Here is a 14,917-nt window from a genome sequence, read left to right as displayed (position 1 = left end):
GGGAAGGGAGGGGAGGGGACGGGAGGGGAGGAGGGCCGGACCTCAGCGGAAGGGAGCCGCCTGCAGCAGGCTGCAGGCCCGCGCTCCTCTCCTCGCTCTGCTCTCCCGGCTGCCGGCTGGCTCTCTGCGGGCGGGCAGCCCCAAGGGCGAGTCTGAGGCCGAGCCCAGAGGCGCTGGCAGCACTGACCTCTACAGTCCTGGGCCGGGCGCCTCAGCTGGATCTGGACCTCCCGGGAGGCGGGGGCTGCAAGGTGACTTAGGGAGATCTTGCGGTGCCGCCCTGGGTCGCGCCCGGGATCAGATCGGCTGGAAGGGAGGAGAGCAGGCCGAAGGCAGAAGGCATCCGCTGGAGCTGGCCGCAGAGCTGGGGCCGCGTGGGGGTCGTGGTCTTCAGACCAGCCCAGGTGCGGTGTGCGCCTGCCCAGCCCTTCCCCGGCAGCCTTGGGGGTGCCGGGACCACCCAGCAAGGAGGTGGGGAGCCGCCAGATGTAATGGGGCTGTGAGTAGTTCCGAGAATAGTTGGAGGGGTACGTGTGGAGCCCTGAGTGCTTGTGGAGGGGAGCTCTCCCTGAGACTCTGCACCGCTGCTTGGTCCCGGTCTTCCTACAGGGGGTGAGCGCCAGGAAGAGCCCCAGGGAAAAGCCTTTGGCTGTTATTTCATTTAAATATGAGTTTTAGGTCAAGCGGGCTGGAGTGGGAGGAGTAAGACCGTGAAAGACAGAATTGCCCTAAATAACCTTCCAAGTTAGTGATTTTTTTTTTCCCGTCTCTGCTCTGGCTGACATTGAGATGAACTTAACTACCACAGCTTCAGAGGTCGCTGAAACTCCAAAGCAGGCAGGGAAACGCGTGAGTGCTTTGAAGGAGAAGTCATTGGGGATTTGGGGAACATTCGTCGCCAGTGTTTTGATTAGGGCTTTTGATTACTCATAGGCTTTCTTTGTAGCCTGGGCTGGCCGGCGTCTCGCTCCCCAGCATTCTGAGCATCTGGCTAGTTGTTTTGTGTTTTCAGTTGGGCTGGATTTTTCTGGGTTTGGAAGGAGATGGTCAGGAGAGAAAGATACCAGTGTAGAGCTGAGTACAACTCCTCAGTTATTAAAGCTATTAAAAGTTTCTTAATTTTAATTAGGTTCAGAGAAGGCATCTGACTTTGAAGGCATGGCATTGCTTGGCAGAAAGCTGTTTGAAAAGAGAAAAATGATTGCAATTTGCGTTGGTGGACTAAGTGCTGGATGGAACATTGGGGAACTGAGTGTAAACTTTGTTTGATACATTGAAGTTTATCTCTCCTCCATGTAATGTTTGATTTTAGCTGAAGCTGATGAATTGGTAGTTTTGATCTGGTAGGTGTCTCTTCTGAACATGAAGACCAGACAGCTATTTGAGCTTCTGTCCCCGTGTTACTTCTGGTGAGACCAGAGCTGTAAAGGAATTTATATCATTGTGAATGTAGTTGCTAGACTCTGTTCTGTTTCTTTAGGAACCATCTAAGAGTTAATTTTCAGGGATTTCACTTGTGGTGAAAATGACCCACAATGATCTTTTTAGCCCTCTATATACTTTGCAAAATTGAGGAAAATAGAACTTAATAGGTTTTCCATATTAGAAACAAATGCATTTACTCATAAACATGGTAGTTTATAAATAGATGATAGTTTATAAAAGAACACTTAAAATATCGCTTCTAATATAAATTATGAATGTCATGCTGGTTTATGGCTGTAATCTCAGCACTGTGGAGCCTGAGGCAGGCGGGTTGCCCTGAGCCAGGCCACCTGGGCCACAAAGTGAGTTACCAGTCAGGCTGTTTGACATATACTTTTGAATTTTCATCTTAATTTTATGTATAATCTAGACATACAGTGCTACAAATTTTTGAAATACTAGGTCAAACATTATACACAAATAAAATGAAGTTTGTGGGAGCTGGAGAGGTGGCTCTGTGGTTATGGGTACTGGCTGCTCTTGCAGAGGACCTGGGTTCATTTCCCAGCACCCACATGGTGGCTAACAACTGTCTGTAACTTCAGATCCAGGGGATCTAAGCTGTCTTCTGGCCTCTGTTCATATTGCATGCATGTGATGTGGTGCACTTACATATATGCAGTCAAAACATATACATACAATAAAAGATAAACTATTTTAAAAAATAAAAGTTTATGTAAAATGAAGCTGTATTTTATTTTGATAGTGTTTTGGAGCTATTGAATAAAAATACACATGTTTTTAATCAGTAGTGGGTTTATGTTTGTGTGTACACATGTATGGCAAGCATGTTAGACTTGATGTGGCTTAAGACCTATCTTGGAAAGTTTTCATATCTCAGTGGGACAAGTCTGTGGCCAGTAATTCTATTTTGTTCCTTCCCGGTATTCTATTCCCAATATAGAATGCAGTACCTGCTTTATAGCTTGAATTCTGAATGAGTTGTATAAGTAGGCATAATTTTCCTTCATTGTAATTTTAAAGAGTTTATACACTGTTATTGTGGTCCATTGTGGATTTGATATTAATTGCTTGATATAAATTTTTTTCTTGATTCATTCAGTATTTATAATTCTTCCCTTGTCCTCATAAAGCAGTGTTTCCTGTGGGAACCAGATGATTACAGAGATTCCTACAGAAGACATAACCAGAAGCAGCAGGAGAGGCTGAGTTTTAGCAGATCATTGAGACTGGAACAGTGTGGGAAAAGAAGTCAAGCTTCAGTGAATAAAAGCAGGGTTATGTTTTAAGGATTTTGTGGAACGTGCGTAACGAGTTTGAGTCTTGGTTTGGGCAGTTAACAGTACTGAATGATTTTAATTGAGGGAGAACTTTTTTCAGATTTGTTCTTTATGAGCAGGATTAGAGGACAGGCCTGAAACCAGGAAAACCAGGTACAGGAGTTGAAGAGAGATGATGGAACCAAATCAAGTTTGTGACTAAAAGAAAGGAAAAGAGGGTACAGAGCAGAGTTACCTCAGAAGCTTAACTGGAGCTGAAGTGAAGGTGAGGAATGAAGGGGAGGGCCGAGTCATCGCTGGCTTCTGGCTTTCTCATAAATCACTGGATAGGAGGGACTAAAGTAGGGAACAGGAATGTGAGGAGATGAGTTAGTTCCTCTTTGGTCATGTTGACGCCCTTACTTGTGCCATAGAAGCTTAGGAATCTTTAGTATTGCTACCAGTCACTTGGATAAATGTCTCTCATAATCTTACCACAAAGCTTGACGACGACTACTACTACTACTACTACTACTATTACTACTACTGCTGCTGCTGCTACTATTGCTAACAATGATGATAATACGTAACACTATGTAAAGTTTGAAAAAGTTTTAATCAAAATGGTGAATACTTGAATTTAAAAGACAAGTGGGAGACAGGGACCTAGCAGGAAACACCAAGAAAAAACAGTCAGAGATGCCAGAGAGCTTAGAGCAGAGGAAGCCTGGTGCCCTAGGAGGCAGGCATTCTAGGAAGCACAGGTGAGAAGTGTGTCTGTGGATTTTGGAGCCAGGTGGTCAGTGCAGTCTTTGAGACATGACAATGGGAAGCAGCCAGACCGTAGCCAGCAGAGGGGGATGTGAGGGGAGCAAGGGAGTAGAAATACAGCCTCATCTCTAGACTGCGCTCATCTCTGTGGGCATTAGGGTCTGTGAAGGACAGCTCTGTTCTTGCTAATCCTCAAGTTTGGAGTGGCTTGTTCTGGTTGACTGGGACTTCCAGGGCAGTAGACTAGATGCTGAAATAGTGAATTCATGTTCTTCTCTGATTAGAAAAACACATTGTAACTTCTAAAAATTCAACTGAAGAATATTTAAATACTCTTTACCATATTAATGATTACTTTTCATGGTTGTGTTTTTAAATCAGGAAGAATGACAAACTTTACATTTTTAGCTTCTCTATTCGTAAGATTGGCTTATGGTTTGTCTTTTGTGTTCTGTCTTTGTCAGGGTTTACTATGAAGGTTACACTGAGCTCATAAAATGAACTTGGTAGTGTTTGCCCTTCTGTTGTTCCCTGGAGTAGTTGTAACACTGAAATGGTCTGTTCCTTGAAAGTCAGTGGAAAAGTCCTTATAGAGCCAGCGTTGTGATTTTTGTGAACTATTTAAATTTAATAATTATAGGATTGTTTTAGTTTTCTATTTCTTTTTGGTCAGCTTTGGCAAGTTATGTGTTTGTAGGAAGTACCTTTTCCGTTGAAATTTATCGTTTTGGGGGTGTTCATAATATTCTTGTTGCCTTTCTAACTTAGTTGGATCTGTTACTGTGTATCCCCTTTCCTAATTTTTTTCATTTTTTTATCCACATATTTCTTTGGGTATTTCTGAATAATTTTTTTTTCTCTCTTTACTTTGAATGGAAGAACAGTCGTTTCCTTATCCCTATCTCTCACGCTCACCGTCTGTGCCCCTTGCTGTAAATTTTCCATCATCCGCTCACCGTACTCCATCTTGCTCTTTTCTTCTCATACCCTTGACTCCCTACACCAAGGCAACACCCAGGATGGCTTACATCGAATTTTCTTTAAATGCTCAAAGGCCTAGCATTTTTTGCTTCGTGATCTTTGTAGTACTCTAGGCTCCCTCCAATGCGGAGATTACCTAGGAAGAAATGGTAGAGGGTAAACCAGCTGCTCATAGCACCCTGAGGAGCCAGTTTGAGTAGCAAGGAGCTCTTGCTCTTCTACTCTGGGCAAGCTTTATGCAAAGGTTTATATTCTCGTGCTGCACAGGGTTTCTCCCTGCTTCACACAGGGTTTTTTGTTTGTTTGTTTGTTTGTTTGTTTGTTTGTTTTAGCTCAGTTCCTTTCTACTCACAAACTATAATGAAACTGAAAGGAGATAGGGCAAACCTTTTCGTTTTCTATTAAGGCAGCCTTTACATGCTGTAGTCTCAGGAAGAGCTCTTGAAATGGCAATTTGTGTACAACCCAGCGCCAGGATGGCACGGTTGTGACATGGTGTGTTGGATGAGAGGAGCCTTGATGGGAAGCAGCAGGAGGTGACAGGAATGACAGCTTAGTAGTTGTGCTCAGTGACCAAGAGAGAACAAGGGAGATGCCTGTCCCCTGGGAAAAGGGAGTGCAGAGCCTTTCTGGCTGTGACATGGCCATGTTTCCTGCGGAGGCTGGCGGCGCTCCTCTTAGTTTACCTAGTTGTCATTTGCTGCAGTTAGGACACCTAGCTTTTGTGAGTTTAGTTTCTATGAGCAGTCACCCTTCGCTTGCAATGTTTCTGTAATTGAGATTGTGATGTTATTCTGGGTTCTAAACAGCTGAATTAGAAAGGGTATTTGGTGAGTATAACTACGTACATTCTTACATGTGATAGAAATTATTTGAGTATATTCTTCTTTTTTTTTTTTTTTTGTCTTTTTGAGACAGGGTCTCCCTGTAGCCCCAGCTGGCCTAGAACTCACTATGTAGACCAGGCTGGCCTTGAACTCACAGAGATCTGCCTGCCCCTGCCTCCCGAGTGCTGGGATTAAAGGCGTGCATACTTTTCATTTTTATCTTTGTGTTATAGAGTTCTTGCTGAAAATCTAAAAGAGATCAGTCTTGTATTGTGTGATGCCAATTTCAGTGGTTTCAAGGGTTTTATTGAGACTAGATGGCAGTACTGGTGACTGATTAAAGTAAAAATACCTTGTTATCAGCTAAAGCAGCTCCACGGAGCACAGTTTGAAAGTGACAAATCCATTCTTATTTTACAGAGGAGGAGATGAGGCCTGGAGAAGGTCGTTCACTTGCTCAAGCTTCTGTAGGTAGGAGGATGCACAACTCAGAGCTCAATCCAGAATTCTGCCTATGGATTTAGTGCCACAGAACAGCCCCATTGTAAAAGCACAGCTTGGCTTAGCAAAGCTCAGCCTCTGGATAAGGCAGTCCACTCTCTTTCATTGTTGATGTGGCCATTTAGATAAGCTGGTTTCTTAACTTGACAAATGGATACCAAGTTTAGAAATCAGAAAAACAGATGGCCAAGAAAATTGAAATAGCTTCAGATTATGCACAGAATACCTATATGCCAGGTTCACAATAGAAAAATTTTCTTTCTTGGGAAAATTGTGCTTGGTAGAAATTGCATTGTAGAAGAAAATAGAACTTGTTCAATGTTCTAGATATTCTAAATTGTATCCGAAGATTAAACTGGACTGTTAGAATGCTTTAACCTGGGCTGTATTTACAAATCTTCATTAAAATGGCCCTCACTGGGTTGTAGGTTAGATTTAGACCTCAGTTTCTTTTTGGGGTGGTTTTGAAAAATGAGCTTTATTGATATGATCACTTTGCTCTGTGTTCCTCTTACTCCATATATGATATCTTAGATGAGAAATTAGAGCTGAGGGCAAAGAGGGAGTTTGTTTTCCCTAAAGAAATGTGTTTCTTTTTTTTCTCTCCTTGTGGACAATTAAAGGTGCATAATTGATTGTATTTTGCTTTCTATTTTAGCCTTCAGAGAATTAAGGGCCATGTTTATGGCTTGTCCATAGTGTCTGATAGGCCCAGCACTTAGAGTCCCGTCTTAGTACCTTATCAGAAATTCTTCTCTGTTTTCATAACTTCACTGGATTACAGTGTTCTCTTGTGAATTACTTGCATATGATTTTGTCCTAAAATATATTCAAAACCAGTAATTTTATTTTTGAGATTTTCCTGCAAGTAGTAGTAATAGTTGTTAAAGTGTTAAAAATCCTTTTCACTTGATACTGTGGTTCTATTTTATGCCAAGAATATATGCATTTGATACTGACTTTATTATAGATAATTCCAAGGACCCCAATTAAGTACATGGAGAATATTATAATGAAAGGTTTTAATTGCTCATATGAATCAGTTTTATTCCAGTATTTGGAGAAAAAATTTAGGGCATTAAATGTGCATAAGGCTTTCCATTATAACCATATTAAGTCCATAGTTCAATGGCAGTAACACATTTCCATAATATTTATTGTACAACTAACTCCATCTACCTCTGGAAGTCTTTTCATCTTTAAAACCAAAACTCTGTGCTCATGAAATAATAACCTTTTGTTTCCTCCTCCCTCCCAAGTCCTGGAAAACCATCATTCTGTTCTCCATCTCTATGAAACTGACTACTTTATTTACCTCATGTAAGCGGAACCACACAGAATGTGCCCTTTTCATCTGACTGGCTTTGCTACATTTTCAAGTTTCATCCATGTTGTAGCGTGCCTCAGAATTCCTGTGTAAGCTGATAATATCCTACTGTATGTGTGCTGCGTTTGTTTGTCCTCGGATACTTGGGTGCTTCCTCCCTTTGGCTGTTGTAAAGAATGCTGCTGTGTGCCCAGAAATGTGATTGCTGAGTCATATGGCAATTCCACTTCAGATATTTGTAGGGAACACTGTATTGTTTTCCATAGGAGGTATACCATTTTACATTCTTATCAACACTGTCAAGGCCACTAGGTTCTCTACACCCTTATCAATCCTGAGTTTATCCTGTTTTTTGTTTGGATTTTTTCTTTAATGATAACCATTCTAAAGAGTGTAGGATATAGAGGAAAAAAATGTTATAAATGGAATCATGGACATTTCTTATGTGAACATTAACCCAAAAGTTGCCAGGCTGTCCCTCCTTCCAGTGTCCTACACTTGTCTTGCAGGGCAGTGATTTTATGGTGTTCACTGGTTAATTTTAAATTGTACGGGATTTGCTGTGTGATGGGAAGACGCTCCTTAATCGCCTTTCCCTTCAGTTAGCAAGCATACTTCACAAAGCAGATTTGTTCTCTATAGGTGTGTGCAAGTGCATGTGCATGGGGAGGCCAGAGGCTGATGCTGGCTGGCGTCTTTGTTTTTTGCCCTTCACCTCAATTTTTTGAGACATGGTCTCTGAGTATGGCTGCCCAGCAAGCCCTGGAGAAGTTCTTATCTCTGCCTCCCAGCACTGGGATTACCGCTATGCTTGATTTTTTTTTTTAAACTTGGGTGCTGGGGATCTAGTCCCACATGCTTCTGTACTGCAAGCATTTTACCCACTGAGATATCTCACCAGCCCTGATTCTTAACATTTTTTTGATTAAGATTTGGTTTAAATTTATCTGTCTGCTATTCTATTTTTATTTTGTCTTGGTATAGTATAGATACCAAATGCTCATTATTTGATGGTGTTATATTTTAAAGGATTATTACTTATTGAATGTCCGTTAGTGAGTTAGCCTAGGTATAATATAGGAAATGAGAAAGGCAGAGCACGAGGCTACACGGAGACTAGCAGGCAGAGGAGGTTTTCCTCAAGTCCAGGAAATGATGGACCTGATTTGAACAAAGAACTCAACATATTTTATGCTTAGCCATAGCTATAAGTACAGAGTTTTAGAAGCTTTAAAGAAAAGAAAAGAAAAAAATAAGCTTTTAGCTTCAGGAACTGGAACCACAAAATTTAAAGGGGTAAGACGAGAGTCATCGAATTTTCCTCAGATGCCAAACATTCTCTCCACAGCTTCTACCAACCAAGAAGTCATTGTGCACTGTATGTAAACACCTCTGTTGATGACCATGTGGATGCATACTCCAGTGGTGACGAGCTTGCAGCCTGAGTCACACAGATGTGGCTTGAATAGGAGTGTGTAATCTGGCTGTACTTCAGTTTCCTCATCGGTGTAGTAACTACTTCTTAGGGCTGTGGGTTGGGAGGATGGGATGGGATGTATGTGTCTAGTGGTGTTAGCTCCTCCTGCTGCTCCTGTCACCCAGGAATGATCTCTTAGAGACACTTGTTTCCTTTAGGAGGACTCTATCAGAAGATTAAACTCACATCAGGACAAAGGTTTATCCCTTTCTCTTCTGTTGAACTCATAATTGTAGGTTTGTTCTGCAGCATTATGAAGCAGTGTCTTTTCTCTACAACAGTTCCACAACTATTTGAAACTAACAAATTCTTCTTTTCTCTAAGACAAGCATCTAGTTCCTTCAGTATTATGACTGCGCCAAGCTTTCCAGTCATTCACCTTCTGTTCGTTGTGAAAAGGTCTCTTTTCTTAGAAGGTATCCTCGAGATGAAAGCGGCTGTGCAGGGAGTGAGAGTGCAGAGCGAGGTGCCTTGGCTTTTTGTCTGCTGGAGGGGACAGATGCCAGGGTCCTGCAAGCCAGGAGAAGCCTGCTGCTTTCCTCCAGGCCTTCTCTCTCCCTTACTCTCACCCTCCCTGCTGTGTCCAAAGGACCATGGGCTCTTGTTCAACAAACATGTGAGCCCATTCCTTCTTCAGAGCTTCTGCCTGGAACATTCTTCTAGGTGCTTGCCTGCCTTTTCTCTCCCCTCCGTGTAGCCTTTGGTCTAGTAATACTTCTTGGTGTGTCCCCCCTTACCTATGTCCCCCTAACCCTATGGCATCCCCTTTTTCCCAAGATTCCCTTTTCCCTTTGTAGACTTCTTTGTATGTTCAGTGTTTACTAGTGTCTAGCACACTAAGAAATCCAGTGATTTACCTTGTTTCTTTCCCCCGAGTAGACTGTAAGTCAAATGAGTCCAGGATTGCTCTGTGTTGATCACTGAGGGTTCCCTGGAACCTGGAATGCCAGGCATGGTGTGGGTGACTGACAAATTCTTGTTGGGTGAAGAGCACAAAGGAGGAGCCATTCTTTCTGCCTTGTAAGTTTCATAACACTACACTTGAGAGAAGCCCTTGAGGACCAACTCTTAATCAACATCAAATGCTTTTTTTAATGATTAGAAAAAAGTCTACTTAAAGATGGGAAAATAAGAAGCCACACTCATTGTTTCTGGACTTTGGCAGATTTCAAGTCACTTTGGTTGCTTACTAAGTGGATATATCCTTTTGCTTAAAACAGAACTTTCTAAGTAGTAGGCTTAAAGTAAATGATCTTTTCAACTGTTAGAGTATCCAGAGCCCCAGCCACCTGCTAGGCATCTCCTATATGCTGTGGAGTACTGCTGTCTGTAGAAAAACTTAAAATCTCGCCTTTAAAAATATTTTCTTCAAAAGGAGTTTAGCCACTGCTTGATACCAACATAGTTTAACCTTTTATTCCTAGTTTGGGAACCACAAAGATACTTGACAAACGAGAATAAAATATCAACATCTGATTGGAGCAAGTTTACTCATTCTGAGCTTAATGGACAGAAATCTCTCAAACAGAATGAAGACATTTTTCTTTTCTTTTTCTTTTTTCTTTCTCTCTCTTTCTTTATTTCCTTCTTTCTTTTTCATTCTTTCTTCTTTCTTTGTGTGTGTACTTGAGTATGTGGGTACCCATAGGTAGAAGTACCAGAGATCCATGTTGGCTATTTTGTATCACTCTATATCTTTTTTTTATATAATTTTTTGAGACAGGTTCTCTTCACTGAACCCAGAGCTTTTTGCTTGGCTAGATGAACTGGTCATTAAACTCCAGGGAACTGCCTGTCTCCACCTCCCCAGGGCTAGGATTACAGACAGGTCATCACCATGGTTCCTGGTTTATGGGGATCCAAACTCAGGTTTTTACTGTTGTGTGTCAAGTGTTTTACTGATGTTGCCATATCCCCAGCTCCTGAAAGCATTTAAAAAGTGGATTTTTGGAGTTGCAGGATGGCCCTACAGTGCATAGTCTTCAGTAAGAAGGAAAGGTTATCTTATTCTGTCACAGCATGGGTGAATCTAAATATCTGCCATCTATTTGAAGTTAAGGAACATACAAAACCCAATTGAGGTGTATAGAAATCAGAGTGGCTACCCGACCTGGGGTGAAGGGCAGGAGTGGCTGGGAAGGTCACCTGAGCATTAGGAGAGTGGGCAGTAGGGATGTGCCCCTTCAGAAGCAGTACTATGTGTATGGGGTTTGCATTTGCAATATGTCATTGAACTCTACAGTTAAAATAGATGGGTTATATATAATTTCTGTAAAGTTCACTTAAAAAGTAAAGTTAGAGTTGCTGTGGTGTTACCTGTGTTATAAATAACTTTTTGTAGTTATTTCCTTCAGAACTATTAACTGCAGAGCCCCCGAATAACTACTGAAGATAAGATTTATTAGAATTATGTTTAAACCTCTCTGCCTTGAAAAAATGATTATCTGTTGTGCCATATTTCTAAACAAATTTATTTCAAGGGTGTATACGATGCATAAATCTGTGGAAAGCGATTATGTAAGAGCAGGCTATTTATAGGTGAGAGCTTTGCAACCATGATAGGGGGCGGGGTATGCTTAGCCCAGATTGGACTCCTATAGCAGATGCCTGAGGAAGCCCTGATAGGGGGCGGGGTATGCTTAGCCCAGATTGGACTCCTATAGCAGATGCCTGAGGAAGCCCTGATAGGGGGCGGGGTATGCTTAGCCCAGATTGGACTCCTATAGCAGATGCCTGAGGAAGCCCTGTGTTCTGTATGATTTCAGAGGACCTTGTAAACATCACTTACATCTATCTGATGCATTACAAAATCAACACAACAATTTGTAAGCATTGATTTCTAGGTAGACATGTTTTTAATATTTTGCTAAGTACAGAATTGAGAGACATAGATGGAACATATGCAGGAAAGCTATTTTTTATATATACAGAAGAATATAAAAATGAGAACTCAGGATCTGCTAGCAAGATTTTCATGTGTCTTTATTTTGGTATATAAACACTCAAATAACAACACATACTAGTTAATATCCTTCACAGTTTTCTATCAAATGAATGTTTTTCTTGGTCATAACAATTCTTTGAAAAATGGTTTTTTTTTTTTTTTTTTTTTGGTAGGTGTGCCTGTGTGTGTGTGTGTGTAGGGGGGGCAGTTTGTGCCCATGCATCTGTGCATGTGGAAGCCAGAAGAGGAAGTCAGTTGCCTTTCTCTATTGCTATATGTCTTATACCCTTGAGGCAAGGTCTCTCACTGAACCTGGAGCTTTTTTGTCTTTTCTTGCTGGGCTGATGGTCAACAAACCCCAGTATCCTGTTTCCATCCCATCTGCTCACCACCAAGAATGGGGTTACAGGCAGGCACTTCCACATCTGATGTATTGCATATGCTGGGGATCTAAACTCAGATCCTTATGTATAATTTCAAAGTAAATTTGAATTATTTTACATCAGTTTCAAATTATCCAGGAGTCACATCAGAGTCGTCTCTGGAAATTGATAAACAAACATTGTATATGTCAGTGTTTATGTTAGCATTTAGTAAACAGAAATCCCCAAAGCAAAAAACATTAGCTTAAAAGAGTTAGAGATTTATTTTTCCTTTAAAGAAGACAGATGAGCAGTATAGGTCTGGCATGACAGTTTCCTTTGTTAGAAATGATTCTGAGTGTTCCATTCTAGTCCCAGGAAAGAAGAAGGCGGGTGTGTGCGCTCTTCTTTAAGTAGATTTGGTAAATTCTGCAAAATACTTTGTCTCTTTGACAAGAACTTCTTCCCATTGCCAAAGCTGCTGGGGAGACTGAGGAGTAGACTCTGAGGTAGGAGGGTGGTGTAGTCAGGTAATAAACTGGGACTCAGCAAGGAAGAGGGGAGGATCAGTATTGGCCGAAATTAACCAACCTTCTGACACAATTAACAGACATTGAATGTGCTTAGAAGTTCTGACTCAGTGGGTCTGGAATTGGGCCTTCTAATTTGAAAAGCAATGAAATAAATGTGTCCTGATCCCTGCTGGGCTCCGTGAGTGGGAACCTCAGCATCTGGCAAATCTACCAGTATTTGATGTAAGGAGCTGTTTGCTTGGAGACCATGTGTTCAGCTAGGTTCCTTATGTACCTGCTGAGTCTGTTACAACAGTGTGACAGGACTTCTAAGGAAAGGTTTCAGCAGACGTTAGCTATAGTCCAGGTAACCTTCTAGTCTGGGAACTCCTGTTCACAAAGACAGCAGGTAAGACCCTGTGTCTTTGTTTTCTGAAGTCAGAGGTCAAACTCAAGTGTTATTCCTCAGGTGCTATTTTCATGTATTTTTTGAGACAGGATTTCCTCACCTGCTTGGAACTCTCAGATTAGGCTGGGCTAGCTGTCCCAACAAGCTCCAGGGATCTACTTCTCTTGACCTCCCCAGAGTTGGGATTGTAATCGTATACCACCACTATTAAAAAAGCTACTGCCTGTTTTGTTTTGTTTTTTAATGTTGGTTCTGGGGATCAAACTTGGGTCCTTATGCTTATGCTGGGAACACTTTTGACTGAGTTATCTCCCCAGGCCACTCCCTGCATTTTAAAATGTAATTTTTATTAGTTCTTTGATACTTTATACTCACATACAATGTATATTGATCATACTCCTTCAACTTGCCCCTGTTTCCTCTGGATCTATGTTGTAACACATTCCACTCCCAACTTCCTATCTTCTCTTTTTTTAAATGACTCGCTGAGTTCAATTTGTGCAGCACATATACTTATGGATGTAGGACCGTCCACTGGAGTGTAGTTCACCCCTCCTAGTAGCCTGCAACTGTCACTAGCAACTCAGTTAGGGGCTCCTGAGCTTCGCCTTCCTCCATGCTACAGTGTTGACTGACTTGACCTTGTCCAGGTCTTGTCCAGGCCACTACAGCTGCTGTAAGTTCATGAGTACAGTGGTCCTGTCAAGACCAGGAGACAGTTGTGTCCAGGTCCTTCCCGACCTCTGGCTCTGCCAGCCTTTCTGCCCCCTCTCCTCATGTTTCATGAGGCTAATGGGCACAGGATGTGACATAGATGCCCTACTTATGGCTGAGCATGCCACAGACACTTACTCTGCACTTTGACCAGTTATGAGTTTTACTTATTAACTGCTGTCTACTACACAAAGCAGCTTCTCTGATGAGGACTGAGAACTTCACTCATGTATAGTACGGAGATACATATTTAGAGGGCAGTTCAATACTATGTCCATTTAGCAAAAATAATGGTTGTAGCTTCACCCCTGGAACCTATGAGTTCTCTAGCCATGGGTTCATGACTTCGTAAGACTGTTCATGACTTTTCTTCCCCAGCATCTTTCTGGTTCTGTGAAAGTGAAACAGCAGGGAAAAAGCTTCCTGATTAGCACCAGCTTGATCTCTCCATGTCCTATGACCAAATAGTGATATCTTCAGCAGTAGGGTCTTTCCATCTAGGTCTGGGGGGCTACCAAGGCAATGGGCGAGCTGGTTTTGTTTGGGAATGGGGTCTCTGGGCTGCTCCTGACCAACAGCGTGAGGGGAGATACTTGGCATTGGCTTTTTTATTTGGCAAACTATGGTTTCTGGGAGGAACATTCTCTCTCTCTCTCTCTCTCTCTCTCTCTCTCTCTCTGTGTGTGTGTGTGTGTGTGTGTGTGTGTTTAGGAAGCTTATGAAATAGTAGGTTTCCATATAGCTTTTTCATTCTTACTGTTACCTTGCCCCAGCCCCTCCTCTATTCTCCCCTCCCATTCCCTCTGTACTTGAACCTCCCTCCTCTTTAACAGAGTCAGGATCATCTATTTCCGCCAACATTGTTATTGGACTGTATTGTTATTGGGAACACAGAGGCTTGGAAAGCTTGTAGGATTTGATGAGAAAAGATGTTGGTGATTTGGGTCAGCTTTCTTGAACTATTTTGATCTGTTTTTAAACATATACCCATATACTCTTCCTATAGTTGCTAGGATTTAATGACCTAACAATATATGGATGCTCCTTTTGAACAATAAAATGCTATGTGCCTATGTTAGCACTAGAAGTATAAATAGTTCTGTGTGTACAGAATCAGTTTAATACAATGCTCATGAAATTCATGTCACTTTCTTACCAGATAACTTTTCATAATGAAGTGAGGGATAATAAAACTTTAGAGACATTTTTGCCAAAGTTCCAGCACTTAAATGATACCCTTCTTGGTAATACTGATGAGAGAGACCTTTTTTTAAAAAAATTATTTATTTAATAGCCATATAATTAGGAGAAGCATTTCATTACAACAGCATTGACATATTCAATAATAATTTCCAGAGCTAAGATGCATCTGTTTCAAGACCTGCTA

General features: G+C 41.6%; 1 protein-coding gene across 9 annotated transcripts in view; it reads left to right on the top strand.

The window, feature by feature from the left end:
• Positions 1–14,917, top strand: part of Osbpl1a (oxysterol binding protein like 1A) — a 262,262-nt gene that overhangs the window by 127,633 nt on the left and 119,712 nt on the right. Inside the window, exon 1 of one of the 9 annotated variants that reach the window (XM_008847622.3) lies at positions 42–251. The exons of 5 other annotated variants lie outside the window; for them this stretch is intronic. Coding sequence is in view for 1 of the 4 variants with exons in the window: in XM_008847621.3 (XP_008845843.1) it covers positions 790–849 (60 nt within the window). In the remaining 3 variants the exon portion in view is untranslated. 3 more of the 9 variants (XM_008847624.2, XM_008847623.2, XM_008847621.3) reach the window with 3 other exon arrangements.

Source organism: Nannospalax galili, unplaced genomic scaffold (assembly GCF_000622305.1).
Source record: "Nannospalax galili isolate Female #2095 unplaced genomic scaffold, S.galili_v1.0 scaffold162, whole genome shotgun sequence".
Classification (NCBI taxonomy): domain Eukaryota; kingdom Metazoa; phylum Chordata; class Mammalia; order Rodentia; family Spalacidae; genus Nannospalax; species Nannospalax galili.
This window is presented reverse-complemented; position numbering and strand designations above follow the sequence as displayed.